Source organism: Manacus candei, unplaced genomic scaffold (assembly GCF_025592945.1).
Source record: "Manacus candei isolate 608988 ecotype Guabito, Panama unplaced genomic scaffold, ASM2559294v1 h1tg000017l, whole genome shotgun sequence".
Taxonomy (NCBI): domain Eukaryota; kingdom Metazoa; phylum Chordata; class Aves; order Passeriformes; family Pipridae; genus Manacus; species Manacus candei.
In genome coordinates this window covers 3,097,383-3,116,016 of record NW_026138065.1, presented here as the reverse complement: position 1 = coordinate 3,116,016, position 18,634 = coordinate 3,097,383, and the positions used below count along the sequence as shown (strand labels likewise).

The following is an 18,634-nucleotide window of genomic DNA, read 5'->3' as shown; positions in this document are numbered from 1 at the left end:
TTTTAAATATCTGTGACTAAAAGAGAAGTCTTCTCTTTCAAAAAGCTTCTTATTTCAAATTATGTGTTACTTTTTTATCTGCACATATGTAGAAACTTAATGGTCAGACTTCACTTGAAATGTACAAAAAAAGTCTGGCTGACATTAATGAAGTTGCACCATTTTGGAGTACTAAACTATTACGTTAAATAGTTTGAATATTTAGTTAAACCTTTCAGGAAAAAATGCAGTCTGGTAGCTATGGCAATAATTGACTTCAAAAAAGATTTTATATTTAGAGGGATAAACAGTGGGAGCAGGCATTCAAAATATCTTCATGTAGCCTTTCAGCAATACAAAACAAGAGACCTACAGAAGAAATAGTAAGGAATTGGTGTTATTTTTAGAGAGCTTGATCAGCAGTTCTGGAGTGTTTTTATTAAATAAAACATTGTATAGAGAGATGTGCTATACCAATAGAAAGAATACAGATTTCCATTCTTAGGTCTGAAAGTACTAGAGAAACATCAAATGCTCACTTGCCTTTGAATTAGATGTGCATTAGCCCCATTCTGCAGAATTGAGAATTGGTACCTGCCTGCTGGGTCTCATCGTGGTGCAGCAAGTCTGTGACCAAATTAGGAACAGAATCAGAATTCAGTGGTTTTCATTCAGTTGGGTTGGGAAAAAAATAATGCTGTAATCTTTTAAAGCATAGTCACCTTTCTGGATTTGCTATTTTAAATAGGAAATGAGGTAATTACAGTTTAGATGTTTGGAAATAACACTACTTGGTACATTTCTGGATGAAGAATTGAGTTGCTCTTTGGAAATTATTAGGATAGACTAACTTTTAAAATCTTCTAAATATTTCTCATGTTCTGAGTAGAGTTAAAATATTTTTATAATTCTGTATCCATCAACTTAGCATAGTTCTGGGAAAAAAAAAGGAATGGGATTACTAGTCCCATAAAAATTCAGCTTTACACAGATAAGTAAAAATAATGAAAATCCATTTTGCATTTAATACAGATACATTAAATAAAAGAAGTGTTACTTGTGAGTACCAAATTGAACCTCTTGTTTTGGGTCACTTGGTCCTTCATGATCTTAGAACCTGTAAATCCTTTCCACAGAACTCATTTTTATTTGAAGAGGAAAATCAGCTTTTGAACCCTTTCAAGTCTTTAAGAACTTTAAATAAGCTTGGCATTGGACCAATCTAACAGAATAATTTGAAATAAAGAAAATATATGCTTTGCACCTATAGAGAAGGCTAAAGCTGTCAGAAGTTGGTTTAATGCTTCCAGACATCTGTCTGGTAACTTCCAGCTTGGTTGAGGGGAATGACTTTTTGCCACAGCTGTATAATGTTTGCTTACAAGATTAGTGAGGTGTTACTTGAAACTTCCTGTAGGTTTTAAATTGAAACTGGAAATAATTTTCATTACAAGAAGCGCCCCCCCTTTTTCAACTTGTAAATGTTTGGTTTGATCAGGATGTTTTCTACCATAATTTTTATTTGTGGGCAAATACTGATAAAATCGAACCATTTTCCTTCAGAAATTTCAAAATTATTAGTTTTACCTTTCTCTGAAATTGCACAACAGTAACAAAAGCAAAGTATCAAGTCAAAATCTGATTTTTTTTCAGCCAGAAGAAAATTTGCCCAAAGCACACTCTTACTCTTGAGCTTTCATGTAATAGCTTTTTCATGTGAAAAACATCACTGCCTTTTATTCTATTTTGTAGTTTGCAAGTTCACAGAAAAATTCCTCCTGTTTCCTGTTGCAGTGTTCTCATTTCTGGGAGGTGGATGATGGGCCAATAGATTTACTTTTTTTTAAGGAGGTTTTGTCTTCTGGACTTCGGTCTTTGTTTCAGATACTGCATTTGTCTCTGAGGAGTTGTGTGCCTCAGTAACATACAATTTGTAGAAAGGTTTTAGAAGTTTCTCATCTTTGCTGCTCTGAAAATACATGAGAAATGTATTTAAAATCAACTATAAACTAATTATTATCTGCCAAATTGAGTATATTAAAGTGTTACAATTACAGTTTTTCCTGAAAGTATCTGCTATTACTGTGAAGTTGAGTCTTTCAAACGACAGCAGGTTGAGCTGTAAGCAAAATCTTGTCCTCTTAATTACACTCTGTGATTTTGTTTATTAAGAGATTGATTCTGCTGTAAAAAAAAAGATGCTGTTTTTCAAAATTGCATCTTTTCAAGCCTTCATTGCCCTAAAGTTTCTGAAAACCTTTGAATGACACTGAGGTGGCTGCTAATTCTGCAGGATGGAAAGGGAATTTTTGACCTTCATTAGATGACTTAAAAATCTGGTTTGGAGTTTGGGTTGAAGTAGTGGGGTATTATTGGTGGTTTTTCCCAGTGATTTGTGTGACTGGGATGACTGTAGGTGGAATATTCAAGTATGTGTGTGATGATTCCACTTGCAAACTGGGTGTTTCCATTTTGAATTATGGACCATAGGCAAACAATTAGAAAACATGTCCCTTGGAAAAATAACTTCAAAATACCATAGGCAGTAGCAAAAAAAGTTTTGCCACTGTTCCTCTTGCTTAATATGGATGAGAAAAAAAAATCAGATGTTGAGTCTTATGATGTTTCATTTTTAAACTCAGTAATTAATGTGGATACCAGGTAGGGTCGGGGGAGAGTCTTGAATCTTTAACGAGCTTTTTCTGAACCTTGGTTATTGAAAATAAACAAATGTGAAATTTTCATTTAAAAACTAAAACCAGTCCTTTCTTTTCAGTAGTTGTGGGATTGTTGGGGTGATTTTTGCTTCTTGAAATTGCTTCCCTAGTTTCTTGACTCAAGAGTCTCGTAGAGTAGATAAATGTTGAATTTTGGATGTTTAATACAAGCTGAAATCTCAGCTCTTCAAACTCTCTATGTGTGAAAGACAAAGGGAAGGTATAGACCCAGTTTTCTCTTTGTGTATTAATCTGAAAGCAGTCCTGCAGGCTTTCCTAGTAACCATGTCTGCTGTGTTTCTAGATTGAATACTTAATCTTGTTTTCATGTGGTTTACTTGGAACATCCTGTGTGTGGTGCAGAGGAATACAGATTAGGAGATAGAAATAATATATTCACACACTCTGTATTAGACGTGCTTATAGGCAAAGCACAGTGTAAAGCAATTTTATCAGCTGCTGTATGGCATGACAGACTTTACAAAGGAATTTGAATATAGTAATGCAGCACAGTTGAAAGAAGACGGGTGAGGATGATTTCATCCCACATAGATGGAAAAATATATAAATCTGTTAAAAAAAATGCTGGAAAACCAACTTCTTTAACAGCCTTTAAATGTATGTAAAAGCATGATGCTACCATTTTAGATTGCAATGCTAAAATGTATATTCCATAGTGCTCTGAAGAGGTCCATGTGTTTCCTCCCTCACACTTGGAAGACCAGAACTATTAATACCAATGTAAATGTCCAAATTCAGAAGATGTGTAGGTTGTTTTATGATGTGGGCATCTAGCCATTTATCAGTCCTTCCAGGTATAATCAGCTTGAAGGCTGGAGCAGAACCCTTCCAGCAGCCTGCTTTGCCTGCCAAAGAAAATTCAGCCACTGAATTGGTGGAAATTGCTGACTGGTCACCTAGAGACTGCTCCTTATTTAAGTGGTAAACCAGCTTTTCAGCTGTGGCAGCTTGTCCTGCATCTCCTGCCCGTGCACAGCAGTTGTGAATTGAGATAGCAGAGAAACTATTCATCCTATTCCCACTAATAAAACAAAATTAAGTGCTACTAGGAGCATCGTGGTTGCCCATTAGTTTGGATTTCCTAATGGAAAGTGCAAAATTGCAGGAAGTTTTTTCCTCTTTATCCCTTCTTGGTCACCCAAGACAGCGCCAGAAATTTTTATAGTAGTTCGGCTGATGATTTAGGATATACAGCGCACGGCACATTCCAGCGGCGTTCCGGAGGAGCTGCACTGCAGGAGGGCGGGCAGCGCTCGCAGCTTTCCCAGGCCGAAGTGCCGGGTCGGGAGCGATACCGGGCGGATCCCGGGAGTTGGCGCTACCAGTGCTCGGCTCCAGCAGCGGCCGGCTCCCGGGAAGCCCTGCGTGCAGATTTACCAGGCAATCGCCTTAAGGGGACAAATTTAGTTTACGGCAATCCGCGCTTAATCTGCCAGAGCCCTGGGCGCTTTCGGGGAGAGGGCGCGGGCGGGCGCCAGCGCTCGGGGCTGGCTCGGGCAGCCAGAAACTTCTGGCAGCTTCCCGGCTCCGGCCCCTCCCCTTAAAGCGACAGGTGCCCGGAGAAGCACTGGTGCACCTCTGCCGCCCCAAACGAGCCAAACTAATCACCCGGGCTCCGTCTGCCTCCGGCGGCCTTGCCGGAGCTGGAGGATCGACCCGGCTGTTCGCAGCTCCTCGGGGAGCTGCTGAGGCGCTGGTAGCGCTCAGCACCCACTGCAGCGATGCTGAGGAAGGGCTCGCCCCGCTCTTTTCCCAAAACAGCCCTGCCGTACCCCCCGCCTGGCTGCGGCCCCACGCTCCCGCGGGGTACAGCCTTTCCCGGGATCCCTGTCTCGCTGTGTCACTCAGCAGAGCCGGCCCCCCTTCTGGTAGCCCGGCCTCGGTCATTCATGCAAACAAAGTAGTGATCCGTATTGGAAGCGCCTGCTTGGTGAGTGGTTTCCATGAAGAGCTTCAATACCAGTCTGCTGCCAATAGTAAAACAACGAAGCGAACAAGCTGAGATACCACCCTCAGCTTCACTTTTCTCCTTCCAGTGTGAACTGAAAGATTTTTGAGAGTATAGAGACATAGAAACATTGAGAGGAAACCTGGAGTGTACTCTGAATGAAAAAAGTTCAAGATCTCATTATAAATGAACGACAGCGTGTGCTGGACATACTTTCAGTTTTCCTGTTAAAGCCATCAATAAACTTTTGTTCATGATATACTTTTGAAAAAGTAATTCTTACCTATAAGTTATAAAGTGCAAATGATTATGTTCAGATATAAACTGTAAATGCAAATTCAGATTACCGTGTTTTAAAATGAAATGAAGGCTGAGACTGCAGCTCAGAAATTTGGAGATAGCAACATATGAGACTAGTACAGTTGTTTCAAGATGTCTCAAGATATCTTCAATAATTTTAGGAAGCTCAGAACTTTTTATGTGATAGGGTAGTCCAGTGTTGTGTTTCCCTCTTCCATTTAAAGACTGCTGTGGTGCTCCTTGTTGAGATACTTTCAGTATGCTTGCAATACCTTTCCTGAAATTACTGAACTATATTATCAGATTTTAGCTGAATTTTAATGTGCTGTTTTTTCCTGGTAACCTGTTCTGAAAAGCAAAACCAGAATAAGAACAAATTCTGAGAAAGCATGCCAAAATTTAACGGGCAAACATATATTCACTCTAAGTATAAGGACATCTATTAAATGATGTAAGCACAAAGCAGTGAAGGAATAACAGCAAGGTAAAAATAGCTGTATACTAATTTTCAAATCTTTCTCTAATGTTGGTGGAATTGAATAAAACCTGCTTGAGAACATGTGTCTCAGAGTTGGTGAAAATGACAAAGTTGTGATAAGAATTATCTGAAATTAATGCCGGACTTGGAATTTTACTGTTTACTTTTCTAGTTTGCCTTCTCTGTGATGCATCACATTTTGCTAATTGTTTTAACTTATCACTTTCTGCTGTTACTATCAGGCAGAATGAGGGAAGTATTTTGAAAATTTCAGTTAAGTGATTTTGTCACTGAAAATTGTTGCAATCTGGGGGAAGGGGGGAGTTTGAAAGCCCATGTAATTTGTCTTTCAGCAGAATAATAAAATAGCAGAAAAAATTCCAGTATGTATCCTGTGAAGATTTTATATGCTGTTTTAAAGTGTATAATGATTCATAGTGGTAGTTAAAGAAATGCATTTCATCATTTTTCTCTCAAAAGCCACTCCGATACTGTATTTCTTGTAAACATACCTACAGTGGTAATCAAATGGTCCATATGTTTGCTATTCTTTGAAATTCTTTACAGAGGTAAATGTTAACTAATTCCAGTGGAAGGAAATAGAGTAATTTCAAAAGATGTAGGCTAGAGATTGAAATGAACTTCTGTTTTAGTAACAGAAATTAATTCTTACATATGTTTGTTCTTCAAATGAATATTCTTTTTGGAAGAAGTTGTTAAGAATAAATCAGAGTAGTGATATTATACTGGTAATTATGATCTTAATAAGAATTTTAAATTCTCTTTAAATTTTGATTGTTGATTTGCCTGTTCCTTTGCCATAAATTTACAGTCAAAGACCAGAACTTCAGATTATCTTGGTTCCCAGAATTTTACACCTTTTTTTTAGTATTTTTTTTAGTTAATCTTCAATAGCAGTAAAGAAAAGCATTCTTTATGTTATGTAAATTCACCTTAACATTATGGATTGGTCTTTGTGATAATTTGGCTGTATATGGAGGTATAGACTGAGACTGACACAACCAGCTCTTGAAGTTTTGTTTGTAGGAGAATAATAGCTGTGTGCATCTGTGTGGATCCATCTGGAATCTGTCAGTCTTGTTAAAGTACTTGTTAAAGTCAGTACTTCACACTTCCTTTAAGTTTGGAAGATGAACTGGCATGAGAGAATATAAACACTGTAGTGGTGAATGAGTTTATTTAGTAAAGAGTATGGTGGAACAGGAGGGATGCACCCCTCTTAGTTTTACTGTCTTTGCAAGAGAAAACATTGTTGCTTTCCTGTGTTCAGATTTATATTGTGTGAAGCAGCTGCTACCTGGCTCACTCTAGTAAGAGTACTAACTAGAACCATCTGAGTCCCTCTTTCAGCATCCTTCCAAGTGCAGTAAGAGAAAAGCATTGCAACCTGACTTGAAGGCAAGTACTTTTGCACTGTTGGACAAGCAAGGAGGAAATCAGTTTCAGAATCCCAGCACTCCTAAGGTTCCTCGTTAATCTCAGTTGAGTTTTATGGTTATTAAGCCTGGATTAGGAACAGATAGGTGTTTGTGGATATAGTACTACCAGTGTGGCATGTCCTGCTACTCTACGTGCAGTCATGTACCATGCATGCAGAGAGAGAAAAAGAGGGGGGTGGGTTCATTAGAACTTTCATGTTTCTAATGATCTTAGAAAGTGCAGATTGATAACAGTTTTATAGTACTCAGAAATATATTCTATTACATGCAAATGAGAGGTAGGCTGGAACAGAGTCAAGGTAAAAAAACATAAATATGGAGTTAACCCTGTAGTATCTCATATTTTTCAATTTCAAATTTTGCAGAACTTAAATTTCTGAAAAATCATGCATTGAAGCATTCAGGTACATAATTCCATGCTTTTACTTCTGATGTATTGAAACTGGAGGCAGCCAGTGGGAATTACCTGATGCTGAGTGCAGGCACCTCAGTCTCAAATAGTACCTCTGATACCTGTGAAGATTTATCTCTGTATTCTTCCCACAGAGAGCCTGGGTGTGCCAGAGTTACCTCTCATAAACTGTGTCTGAATCCATAGGGGTGCAGGAACATGATGTGGTGCAGACAAGGGCTTAGGTCTCTCAGCTCTTGTTTGGGGCTCCATCAACACTTGCAGCTCTTGGAAATAAACCTCACTCCTCTTGCTGTCACCGTCTACCTTCTCTCTTCTGACCAACAGTCTATGAGGTGATACTGAGGTGGTTCAGTTATCTGGAATCTCCTCCCACAGATAACGTTAGGAGAGGTTGTGTGAGAGAAAATGGACTTCCTTTGAATGAACACCTTCATGAGCTCACTCTATATACTTTGTATTTGTATTCGACCCATGGTCTTCTCCTACTCCCTGCACCACTTATTTCCCACCTCTTCTATTTCTTGTTTGCCTATTTGGGGGTCACTTGTTCCTGTGTTGTGTGTTACAGAACCTTGTGTTTTGTCTGGACCCTTCACCTTCACTCTGTGTTTAGTCTCTGGCAGTTTCCTACCGCACTTTTCCCCTGGGCTGCTCTCCAGAGGAGAGCCCAGCTTTATCATTTACTTTATTCGAAAGTGAAAAAGGGAAATCTCTTCAGAGTTGTTCTACTTCCTACTGAAAAATGAACCTTGATTTTTTAAGAGAAATAAACATCAGTGTCATGTGACTTATCAGGTCTTGAGGCAATTAAAGGAGAAACTAAAACTCTTGGTTGGCCTTCACCACTGCAGCAGAACTGGTCATCTCCTGTGTCTTCAAATGGTGCAGAGGTTGGAAGCCTGTGTGGTGCTTCTTGTAGAGAACTGTGATATCAGTTTGTTACATCTATGAGGTTATATTTATATAATGAGATTATATATTTATATTATGAGATTGTATTTATATTCATTGTTTAGCTTAGTGTTGTATTCTGTGTTTCTACTGCTGTGATACACATATGCTGTCAGATTAAGTTTTATTGGGCTGTTTTTAGTGCTCTGTCCACAAAAGCCGGTGAGACATAGCAGCTGTGTTGCCAGTGGTCAGCAATTAAAAAGCACTTGTTTTACTTTGTGTTCCAGGCCATTGATGAGCCTCCCTATCTCACAGTGGGCACTGATGTGAGTGCAAAGTATAGAGGAGCCTTCTGTGAAGCCAAGATCAAGACAGCAAAAAGGCTTGTCAAAGTCAAGGTATGTGGTTTTCCTGCAAACACTTTTTTTTTTTAGGGGGGGGGGAAAGTCATTCATGTTCAAAATGGCACAATGTGAAGCTTCTTTTTAGTCTCAGGACAGCGAAAAGGCTGTCCTTTCCTTAGAGGCTGGCAGTACGGTCTTTGAAATAACAGTAAGCTTATTATTGTTGGGAGGGGTGGGGCTCCCCCACTCCCACACAATTAAATATGTTCTCTTTCTGTCACTGCTTTGTCATCTGTTTGCATCGAATGTTTGTGGCCTTCAGTGCCGTAGGCTGACCTTAAAGTATTTGATTAAAATGTGACAAATGTAGGCTTATGTACGGCAGAAAATTACCAGAAAATAGCTAAAACCACTCAACGTAGGTTTAAAATGGTTTTGTTTACTTGAGAGCACAGGTCACTGCCATTTAGCAGTGGCAACTAGATAATGCTTCCGGAATAAGCTGAAACCCTGCTGTCTTCCAAAAAAGACTTGGCATATTGAGTCCTACCAAATAGCAAGTAGCACTTAGAAAACATAAATTAGATTGTTGCTCTGCAACAGTTATAGTGGCAGAATATTTTTCTTATATCTACTGTAAATTTAAGTGAAAAATGTGTGAATTGTGTGTGATGATAACCTGTTGTTGAAGAGTCTGTACTATAAACTGTTGTGCATTATTTGAATCTGCTCTTGTGCTATGGCTGATTTTTGCCTATAGTGTGTATGAGAGGGAGAGAGCAGGTGCTCTCCAAAAACCCTGGTGAGAAGGACGATTGTCACTTGTTTAATAATAATGTTAAATACATCAAGAAGATTTTAGTCTTAAATCTGACAAAAGAGCAAATTAGTGGTTTTTTCATTTCATTAGTCTTAACTCTTAATAGCATCAGCTGGTCTATGCTTTAAAGCACCATTGAGTTTAAGCAGCTAAGTATTGCTATTTAAGCTGTTATGCATCAGTATTTAAGTACAGCAATTGTGTTGTGCCTAGATCAGTGAAATCTTAACTCATTTCAGTTCTTTGTGGGACTTTGAGTCCGCCTTCTTAGATGACCACTTGCTATTATTCAGTGTTAAATATTTTCTTGTGAGTTTATTACTTATAGTTTTGTCACTGGAATGTTTTGCAGAAAGATCTTGACATGAAATAGAATTTTGTACTGTAAATTGTTTGTGGAGATTGTGCCTAAAGCCCTCTGGATTCAAGTTTATGTGTGTGTCTTTGCTGTTACTGTATTGCTTAGGGCAGTTCAGCCCCAGTACTGTTGTTGCTTTGTAGAGTAGTGTGATTTGTGGTTTAGATTTTTGTGTGTAAGTGCTGTAACAGTATCTGTTTACATTATCTTTTCTCCACCAGGAATGTGTATTCCTTAAACTTAACACTGACCTTTTGATTTTTCTAAAAGTCTTTTTAGCTCTTTCTGGCACATGCACTCTTTCCTCAGTATTAGTTCTAACAAAGATTCTTTCTATTAGGTGTGTTTTGTCTGGAGTTGGTAGTTTATCTGCTACATTTATTTTCCACTTGTTAGCAGTTTCTTCTGGCCCCAGTACATTTTATGCCTTAGTTTTCTAGAACTACTAGAGGACAAGGAAAGTCAGTTAACTTCAGAGTGTCAGTTTTGGTGTAAAGCATTCATTTAAGTTTTATAACTAGGTGCTCTGTTGAGAAAGTAGGATGGCAACAAAAGTCTTTCAGGGTGAAGTATGTAATCTTCAGACAAGTAAAATACATTCAATTGTTTCTCCTTTTACCTGTTTTCTTTTGTTGAATTCTGCTTCCTATAATATTTTGAAGGGACACCTTCACAATAACTTTCCACCACTAGCATAATTTAAAAACTTTATTCAGTTTCTTGCAGGTGCTATTTACTTACAATTTCAGTATCCATAGGTACTGTATTTCACAGTTTAGTGGTTTTTGGCAAGTTCTGTACATGGTACAGAATTTTACAATAACATGTAACTGCATTTTACACACTTTGCCATGGAAAGCAGTAAAACTTAAGATTTGCCTGGACTTATGAAAAGTATTGAAGGCAGTCCAAATTTGACTAAAGGGCAAGACTTCCGGTATTACCAGGGTGTTAGTCCACTTCATCGGGTCTTTTACAGCTTTTTTCAGAGAGCTATTTAAGCCAGTTTGTTTTGACAGCTACTCCTAAAACAATTAGCACCATCATCCACACCCACTTGTATTTGGGCACCCTGCACAGAAAGTTTCAGAAGAAACTGTTTTCTGTGTAGGTCTTTATTAAACGGAAACAAAAGAAACATCTGCTGTAATAGGGCTTACCAGGACTGTCTTTTCAGGACAGTGAAGAAAAGGGAAATCCAACTGAGCCTAACCGGATTCATGATGTGCTGAGCGTCTTAATCTTTTGCCTGAGACAAAAAGGTTCCACACTGGTAAATACTGTGGGAATTAAAACCCACTACTATCAAATGCTAACATCACTTTTCTTAGCTTCAAGAAAGGCTAGTGGTGTTGCACTAAGTTTGGAGTTTGAATATTTTTGTTAATAACCAGTATTTTTTGAGCACATATGACTATCTCAAGAAGCAAAAACTGTTGATATCAAAAATCTTTTTCCCCCAGACAGTCAAAGCCCCAAGACATCTTTAAAAAGACAAACCGTTCTGGAATACACTATAGCAATTGCTTTGTTTACCTGTCATCGTAGTACATTGTGGCTGGCTCATGGTTTTGAATAGAGTTCCTTTTTGCTGTAAAATATATGTAAGATAACCACAGAAAGTAAATGAACCAGTGGTGACCCTAGGTTTCAGATTATTTTGCATCTTAACTGAACTTTGGCTTTCTAGTTAAATCCCCCCCAAGAGAGAATTAAATACTTGTATCTCTCAGGATGAAGTTCAGAAGAGTGGTCTTTGCTCAGTTAATTCCTAGCTTGAATCCTTTGTCTGGCTTTAGGTTACAAAGTATGTGTGGTGGACAGAAAGTATTTGCCATCAGTAGGTGAGATGACGCAGATGTTCTAAAGAGAACATACTCTCACAACTATTGTGTATTGCTGTAGTTCTAACAGAAGGTAGACAAGATGACTGTTTTGTTGAAGTAGCGCCTGGAAGACAGTGAAGCATTTTAGTGCATTGGTTTACTAATCAACCTGTCAAAATAGAATCCCTTAGTCCTGGTTTTAGTGCTGTTCTTGGCTTTTTCCTCCTTTCAGGATTTACAAAACTTCTTAAAATCTTCTCCTAAGGAGGCTAAGTAGGAGAATTGATATTGGAGAACGCTCTTGTTCTGAAGGAAATTTTACTATTGCTACATGCTACAGTGAAACTCTTAACAAGTGAGAGTATAATCTTGGGTACACTCTTCCAACAAGTCCAGAGATTTAATGTAGGATTGCTGTAGTTGAGAGTTACTGTTACACGGCTGGGTCTCACATTACATTCTTTCTTATTTCAAATACTAAATAAAATATCATATACTTACACCAAAGAGTGTGGTCTGGTGAACATCAGGACATCATTTGTGTGTGTTAATAAATGTACATATGTACATAAAATGTAGTGCCAGAATTTTCTTAGTTTCCTATAATTTTCCTATAGTTTTAAAACCGAGGTGGAAATAAAACTTCAGATGTAATTGATAGGAAGATCCTGTGATTTTCAATGTGACCAAGTTAATTGTGAATGAAATGAAAGATGAATGTCTATAGCATCTGGTACAGATAACTTAATCGTAAGTTTGAATTACCATACATTTCTTTTTTTTTTAATGAGGTCAGGAGGTGGAAGATTAAAGACACAGCTTTTATGTGTCTTTATGGGAATGACATCAGAAAATAGCTTGGGAATGTTTATGGGATTTACTTACTGCAGTTTTGAAGGACTGAAAGGTTAGCTGTTTTTACGTTTCCTTCCAGTTACCTCTCAGTGTGTAGGCTGGACATTTATGGAAAGGCAATTTGGTTTGTTATTTTGTTTAATTGACAGCAATGTCCTGTACTTCTCTTGTGTGAATCTTTCAACCTCGAGGGAGGAAAATTGCTTTAATGAGCAAAACAAAAAAAAAAAAAATCACATAGGCTAGATATATGTGCTAAAACTGTTAAATTTCAAAGCACTGAAATATAAATGTTTCTTAAAAGTTTTACTCGTAACTCTTGAAACTTTCTCCTTTCTTGCTTTGGTACTATAGAAGTTCAAATCATTTAACAGAACAGCAGAGATCTTTTGAAACCATTAGATGTTTTTGACAAACTCTAGTCCGTCATTTCCTTTGGAGGTAATGATTCTATTCTGAAGGATAAAAAATATTTTAGAAATTTTGATGACTATGAAGTTGGCCCCTCATATTTCTAAAATATGTGAAGGAAACACAGATTTCAGCAAGTGGAATGAGTATGGTGACTAACTGTAAAATGAGAGTAAGAGAAGGGCTATTGATATTTGCGTGTGCTTATGCTGCTCAATTGTATCAAGTGATTGTCAGTTGAATTATATTTTTTAGGTAACCTTTAGGCATGATTCTTCAACAGTGGAAGTGCAGGATGACCACATAAAGGGTCCCTTAAAGGTAATAAATTTGTTTTATATTTTACTAGTGCTTTGAAAAACATTTTTTTTTTTCAGTATTCGACATAAATGTGCATATACAATATGGGGTAACAGTGGAAGGTTCAACTTATTACACAGGCCAGATAGGATCACAAAGCATAAAAGGTAGTGCTGCATAGTTAGAGGTAGTGTACTCTGCATGTTAGCTTTTTCCTTTGTAGTTAAAAGGGGTGCAGCATAGGCTGGTGCAAGCCTCTTTGTTCTTTTTGCCTTAAAGCTAAGAAGTATGGCTGGCTCTGATTTTTAGTCACTGTTTCTTTTGAGAACTCGGCTGGAGGATTTGATGGGAAAGCTCTTATACAAGAGAATGACATCACTCAGATTGGTTCTTGTTCCCCACCTGCTGGCAGGAAATAATCAGCTCAGTTAGTTGCCTTATTTTAGAGGAATGGAAAAAGAAGTTTGAGGGATACAAATACATTCAAGTGAAACTGAAAAAGTATGTTGTATTTAACGTGGAATAGGTTAGAAATCTCTCTGTTTGCTAATACAAAAGCGTTGACTTTATTGCCTGTTTTAGAACTCTCTGTTGCTATGTGACTTTTGTATTTTAGGTAGGAACTGTTGTAGAAGTGAAGAATCCAGATGGAACATACCAGGAAGCAGTTATCAACAAATTAACAGATGCAAGTTGGTACACTGTAGGTAAGAGAAATATTTATGTATTTGAATAAAATTCATGACTTAAAAATAAACCTGTGACTTGGACATGTCTTAAACACGGTGAGAGAGATTTTTTTGGAGATGCTTAGGTATTCAGAGTTTGTATGAAAACCCCTCAAAAATAAACTTCTTATTTTGGGTTTTTATAAGAAACCGTACCCCTCACAATGTGAAATCGGGACACCAAATAAAGACGTAGTCAATTGTTCTGTAATCAGTGACTACTTCTTAGAAATTTAATATACTATTGCTAAATATTCTGAAGCTAAGTATGTTGTCATACTTCCTTAAAAAAAAAAGCAAAGAAGTGCTTTTAAAACACAAGTTGTAACACTTATTTTTCCCTGCTTCCAGACTTAGCGCCAATAAAGCTACTGTTGAAACAGACATAGCTTGTTCTTATAAGAAGTCTTTTCATATTTGTTTTTCCTATTTTATAATGTGACATTTCAGACGATAGATGATATATCCACATGTCCTCAAACAAATATAGGGTGGGGTTTTTTGATATATTTTTAAAGGCTTCATACATGTAGGTTTACTCTTTAGTGCCAAGTCAGTGGTCAGTTGTAGAATGATAACATATATTCAGTCTGTGCACTGGTAGTCTTAAAGGCACTACAGGAAATGTATTGATTCTTGAGAAACTATATAAGCCTCTCCTGGGCAGATTAGTGGGACATGGGAAGATGAAGACCAGATCTTGAAAGAACTTTAGCAAGACTTAGTTGTTTTGAGATATTGTGGGTTGTTGGTGATGAAGTGATGTTGAACAGCTAGGGAAAGACTTAACTTTCCCTACTTTTAGGAAAGGAATAGAACTAGTTGCAAAAAATACATGTTTTCTTGTTGGAGAAGTAGAATCTATTAATAAAGGAGAGATCGGGTTAGGATGGGGTGAAACATGAGGTACAAAGACAAGAATTAACATTATAGATAGTGTTTTGGTAATTATTACAGATGTGGATCAGATAAGAGAGCTTTTAAGAAGTAAATGGTATAGCTGGTGTTAGAACTGTGTTGTATGTTTATGTTTCTGAGAAAGTGTGAGGTTAGCGGTTCAGCAAGAAGAATAAGATAGGAATCCATGCAGAATAAATTTTGAAGGTAGATGTCATGGAGTTGCAGTCTATAAATCAAAGTAGATGTCTGTCAAAAATCCTGAGCTTGAGAAATAGGAAGAAGAGGTATGGTTTTCAGTCTCAACTCCTACATTTTGTAGATAAAAGTAGACAAAAGCATGTTGACCTTGCAGAATCAGTAAAAATAGCACAGCTGCTGGCTGTGTAATGCACTTTGATAGAGAAGTGACTCTAGCAGTGGATGATTAGAATAATCTCTGTCAGGAGGGTGAGTGGAATGAGACAGAAATTATCTTTATAGACAGTGATGACTTTGCCGATCTGAATGAAATTTCTACTTTAAGGTATAGTTGCCACTTCCCAGACTTCAGAATTAGCACACATCTTAACCAGCAGTTACCTAATGTTGTCCCAGCACTTGTTGAGAAGCATCTAATTATTCGTGTTGTTAATGATTTTTTGAATAAAATTACTATGATTTGGTCAAAAACTTTGTGAAGGGATCAGATCGATCTGAAGTAATACCTTTCCAAAAGATACTTAAGACCATATATGCCACTGCAGCAGTATCTGGAGAGTAATAACCATTTGAGGGCTGCTTGAGAACTCTTTTAACAATGAAATACAGGCAAGGTTGCTTTAAGAGCATCCCTGTCTATCTTGTATTCATAAGGTGTTGTCTGATGAGAAATTGCACATTGGTTTGTTTACATGTCTTTTTTTCGTGCTACTGCTTTCCTACCAAAGGGTGATAAGAATCAAATTAAATTTTTATAAAATCCCAACTTATATAGTCTTTTAAAATGACAATAGCACAGTTTGTATATATGTGTATAAAAGCTGTAAATGTAACACATATGTAAAAATATATATATATTATATAAAAATAAATAAATACACACTCATACACGTGCATATACATACACCAAGTGTCCCTGCCTGTCCTGTAAAAATTCCTCAAAGAGCTCAAGGTATTCCAGTCCTGGTAACTGGATACTGTTTCATCATTCATATGATTTTAATTAAACATTTTTTTAATTAAACTTTTAAAGTTTAATTGATATTTTTAACATTTATCTCTGTGTTTACTATGGGGGGGAGAAATTGTAGGATTGTTTGCTTGACTAAAAATGCAGAATTGTGCATGTTCAAAAGTAGTCTTAAACCCCTTCTGCATGATTTTGTCATTACATTGCCCTTTCTCAGAATTCAAAGTGGCTTTATTTACATAAGTTGCCTCCTTTCTTTTTTCCTCTTTTCCTTGCAGTTTCAGAATACATGATTTTAAATGCATTACACTGTTGTATGCCTGCTCAGTAGTTTGTTTTCAGGATGTTCCATTAGATCAGAATGTCATATGTAATCAGCCATATGTGCCATGCTGGCCACACAAGTCTTACAGGGAGGTGAAGCTTTTCCTTTGGAAGTATTCATGGAACAAGATTAGGAATCCCCCTGGCAGGGAAGAGGCCACAGGCAGATTACCACACAGGACGCATAATGTGGCTACCTACCTAGCTCTGAATAGGTTTACCTCTGCTGTAGTCAGCTTATCTCCTGAAGTGGATAGATTTTTTTTTTTATCTCTCATTATGTAAGGAGACTGTTATCTTAATTAACACAAACTGGATTAGGAACCTGCTGCCTTCTACTTCATTTAACGGAGAGGGGGCTTAATTATGTGTTGACCATTTGAGATGCAGTTCCAAATCTACGTGGTTTTGCGTGCGGTTCTTCATGTTGATATTTTTCACAAATGTTGAAGTGACAATTGTGCATCTCTGACTGATAGTTTATCACTGAATAGTGTTCAGCAGTTACTGTAGTATATAATACAGTCTGGGGAATGGTAGTCACAAGTGGAAGTTTGTTATCAACAGTACTGAATTTAACACAGGGATCAAAAATTCTCAGAACTAGATAAAAGTTTCTTTCATATCAAACAAGTACTAGTCAAGAATTTTGCTGTATCTTGTTGCTTTTTATACATTTGTATTTAAATTAGTAAATGTTGAAGAGTGTAACACCCACTATCTGAAAGCCAGACATGGCTGAAAATTAACCTCTCTGATCTTGTTGACTGACAACCATTCTTCTAACACTGTTTTTTTATCTGTTGATGGACAGAAGCAAAGATTTGAATGAAGGTGAAAGAGGCATGTTACGAAATTGCAAAAACTTTTACTTTTTAATGTAATATTTTAATCTAATCTTGGTGTTGTTTCCATGCCCACAAAAGTCTTCAAGGTCACTGAAGTGTGGAGACAAGAATGTAATTATCGGTGTTCAGGAGGAAAGAAGAGATCCATTTTTGTCTCACTGAACAGTGCAAGCAAAGCCTGAGAGTCAAAATTTTTCAGTTTTAATCTGTTAAATACCTGAAGAAGACTTGACAAAAGCTTACTTTTTATATGACCAGTTTATCAGCTCCTGAAGACCCCACCTTAAATGTGTGCAGTGCATTTTAGGATTCAAAAAGATAATATATGTAGCTGAATCAACAGTATTATGAACTTGTTTCCACTTGACCTAGTGATAGCAGAGGTGGCAAAAAGTCTAGAAACTGGGAGCTCCACAGTTCTGTCAGTAGAGCTGGTTTTGATGATTGTCAGCACTTTGACTGTTGTCATCTTCCTTAGGCTGATATCACTGTTGTTTTAGCATAGTTGAATGAAGTCAGTAGAGAAAGACATTGAGCTTTCATATAACATTAAGTTGTAACTTTTTTCTGTAAACATCCATTTATGTTTCTTTGTAGTAAGAATAGCTTCTACTTGAATATTGTATGAGTTCTGGTTACGTAATAAAGTTTTGTAAAAATTGTAAATGTTAGAAGAATAGTTTTCGAATTCTAGTGGGTATTTAATGTTTATCTTCTCAACTGCTGATTACTAAAGATTCCTTTTAACATATACAAGCTGCGGTGATACAGCAGCTAATGTATTTGGTCAGTCTGTGAAATGCTTTACTGGATATGCAGCATTATCTATCCAAGTATAGCTTTGTTTTAAGAGTTAGCTACAGGAATATATATCCCATTCTTTCTGAACATCTAAATGAATCAACAATATCTTGATTTAAAAAGAAGATCTTTTTCTTTCCTCACTTGTTACCCGGTGACAGTATTTGATGATGGTGATGAGAAGACTCTGAGACGCTCTTCCCTGTGTTTAAAAGGAGAAAGACATTTTGCTGAAAGTGAGGTAATTGAAGAATTTTTGTATTACAACTTTTTATTTAGAAAAATTTAAAAGTGATATTTTTAGTACCTCAGTCTTTAGTATGTTATGTACATTCATGCTACTAAAAATGGGGGTTGTGTAAAGTACAGTCTACAGGGTCTGGCTTATTCTTTTTTAAAATCAAGAAGTACAATTAGATTTCATCAAACTGTGTAAGTTAAGAAGCAAAATCAGAATTTCATCTTTTTCATTTTTATATTTTTGATAGTTCACAGATTGTAGATCACACAAAAAATTGCAATCACACAACTGCTTTGCTTTGTATAAAAATTATCTGTAAGTATTAATTGGGGGAATCACAATATAATTACAATATAAAAATTCATATAAATTATTATTAATTCTTCTTTTCACAGTTCTGCTGGATTTTAGATAGATGATCAAGGTTTGTAATAGTTGATAAACCTGAAAGATGAATACTTTTCTTTTAAAAGGCCAATAATTAATTGCTGTTATTTG

At 36.8% G+C, this 18,634-nt stretch overlaps 1 protein-coding gene across 2 annotated transcripts in view; it reads left to right on the top strand.

Moving 5' to 3' along the window:
* ARID4B (AT-rich interaction domain 4B) overlaps window positions 1-18,634 on the top strand; it is an 89,683-nt gene that overhangs the window by 22,274 nt on the left and 48,775 nt on the right. For both annotated transcript variants that reach the window (XM_051783197.1, XM_051783196.1), the window contains exons 3-6: window positions 8,500-8,610; window positions 13,082-13,147; window positions 13,743-13,833; window positions 18,057-18,136. In XM_051783197.1, the coding sequence (XP_051639157.1) occupies window positions 8,500-8,610; window positions 13,082-13,147; window positions 13,743-13,833; window positions 18,057-18,136 (348 nt within the window). The remainder of the gene's footprint in view (window positions 1-8,499; window positions 8,611-13,081; window positions 13,148-13,742; window positions 13,834-18,056; window positions 18,137-18,634) is intronic.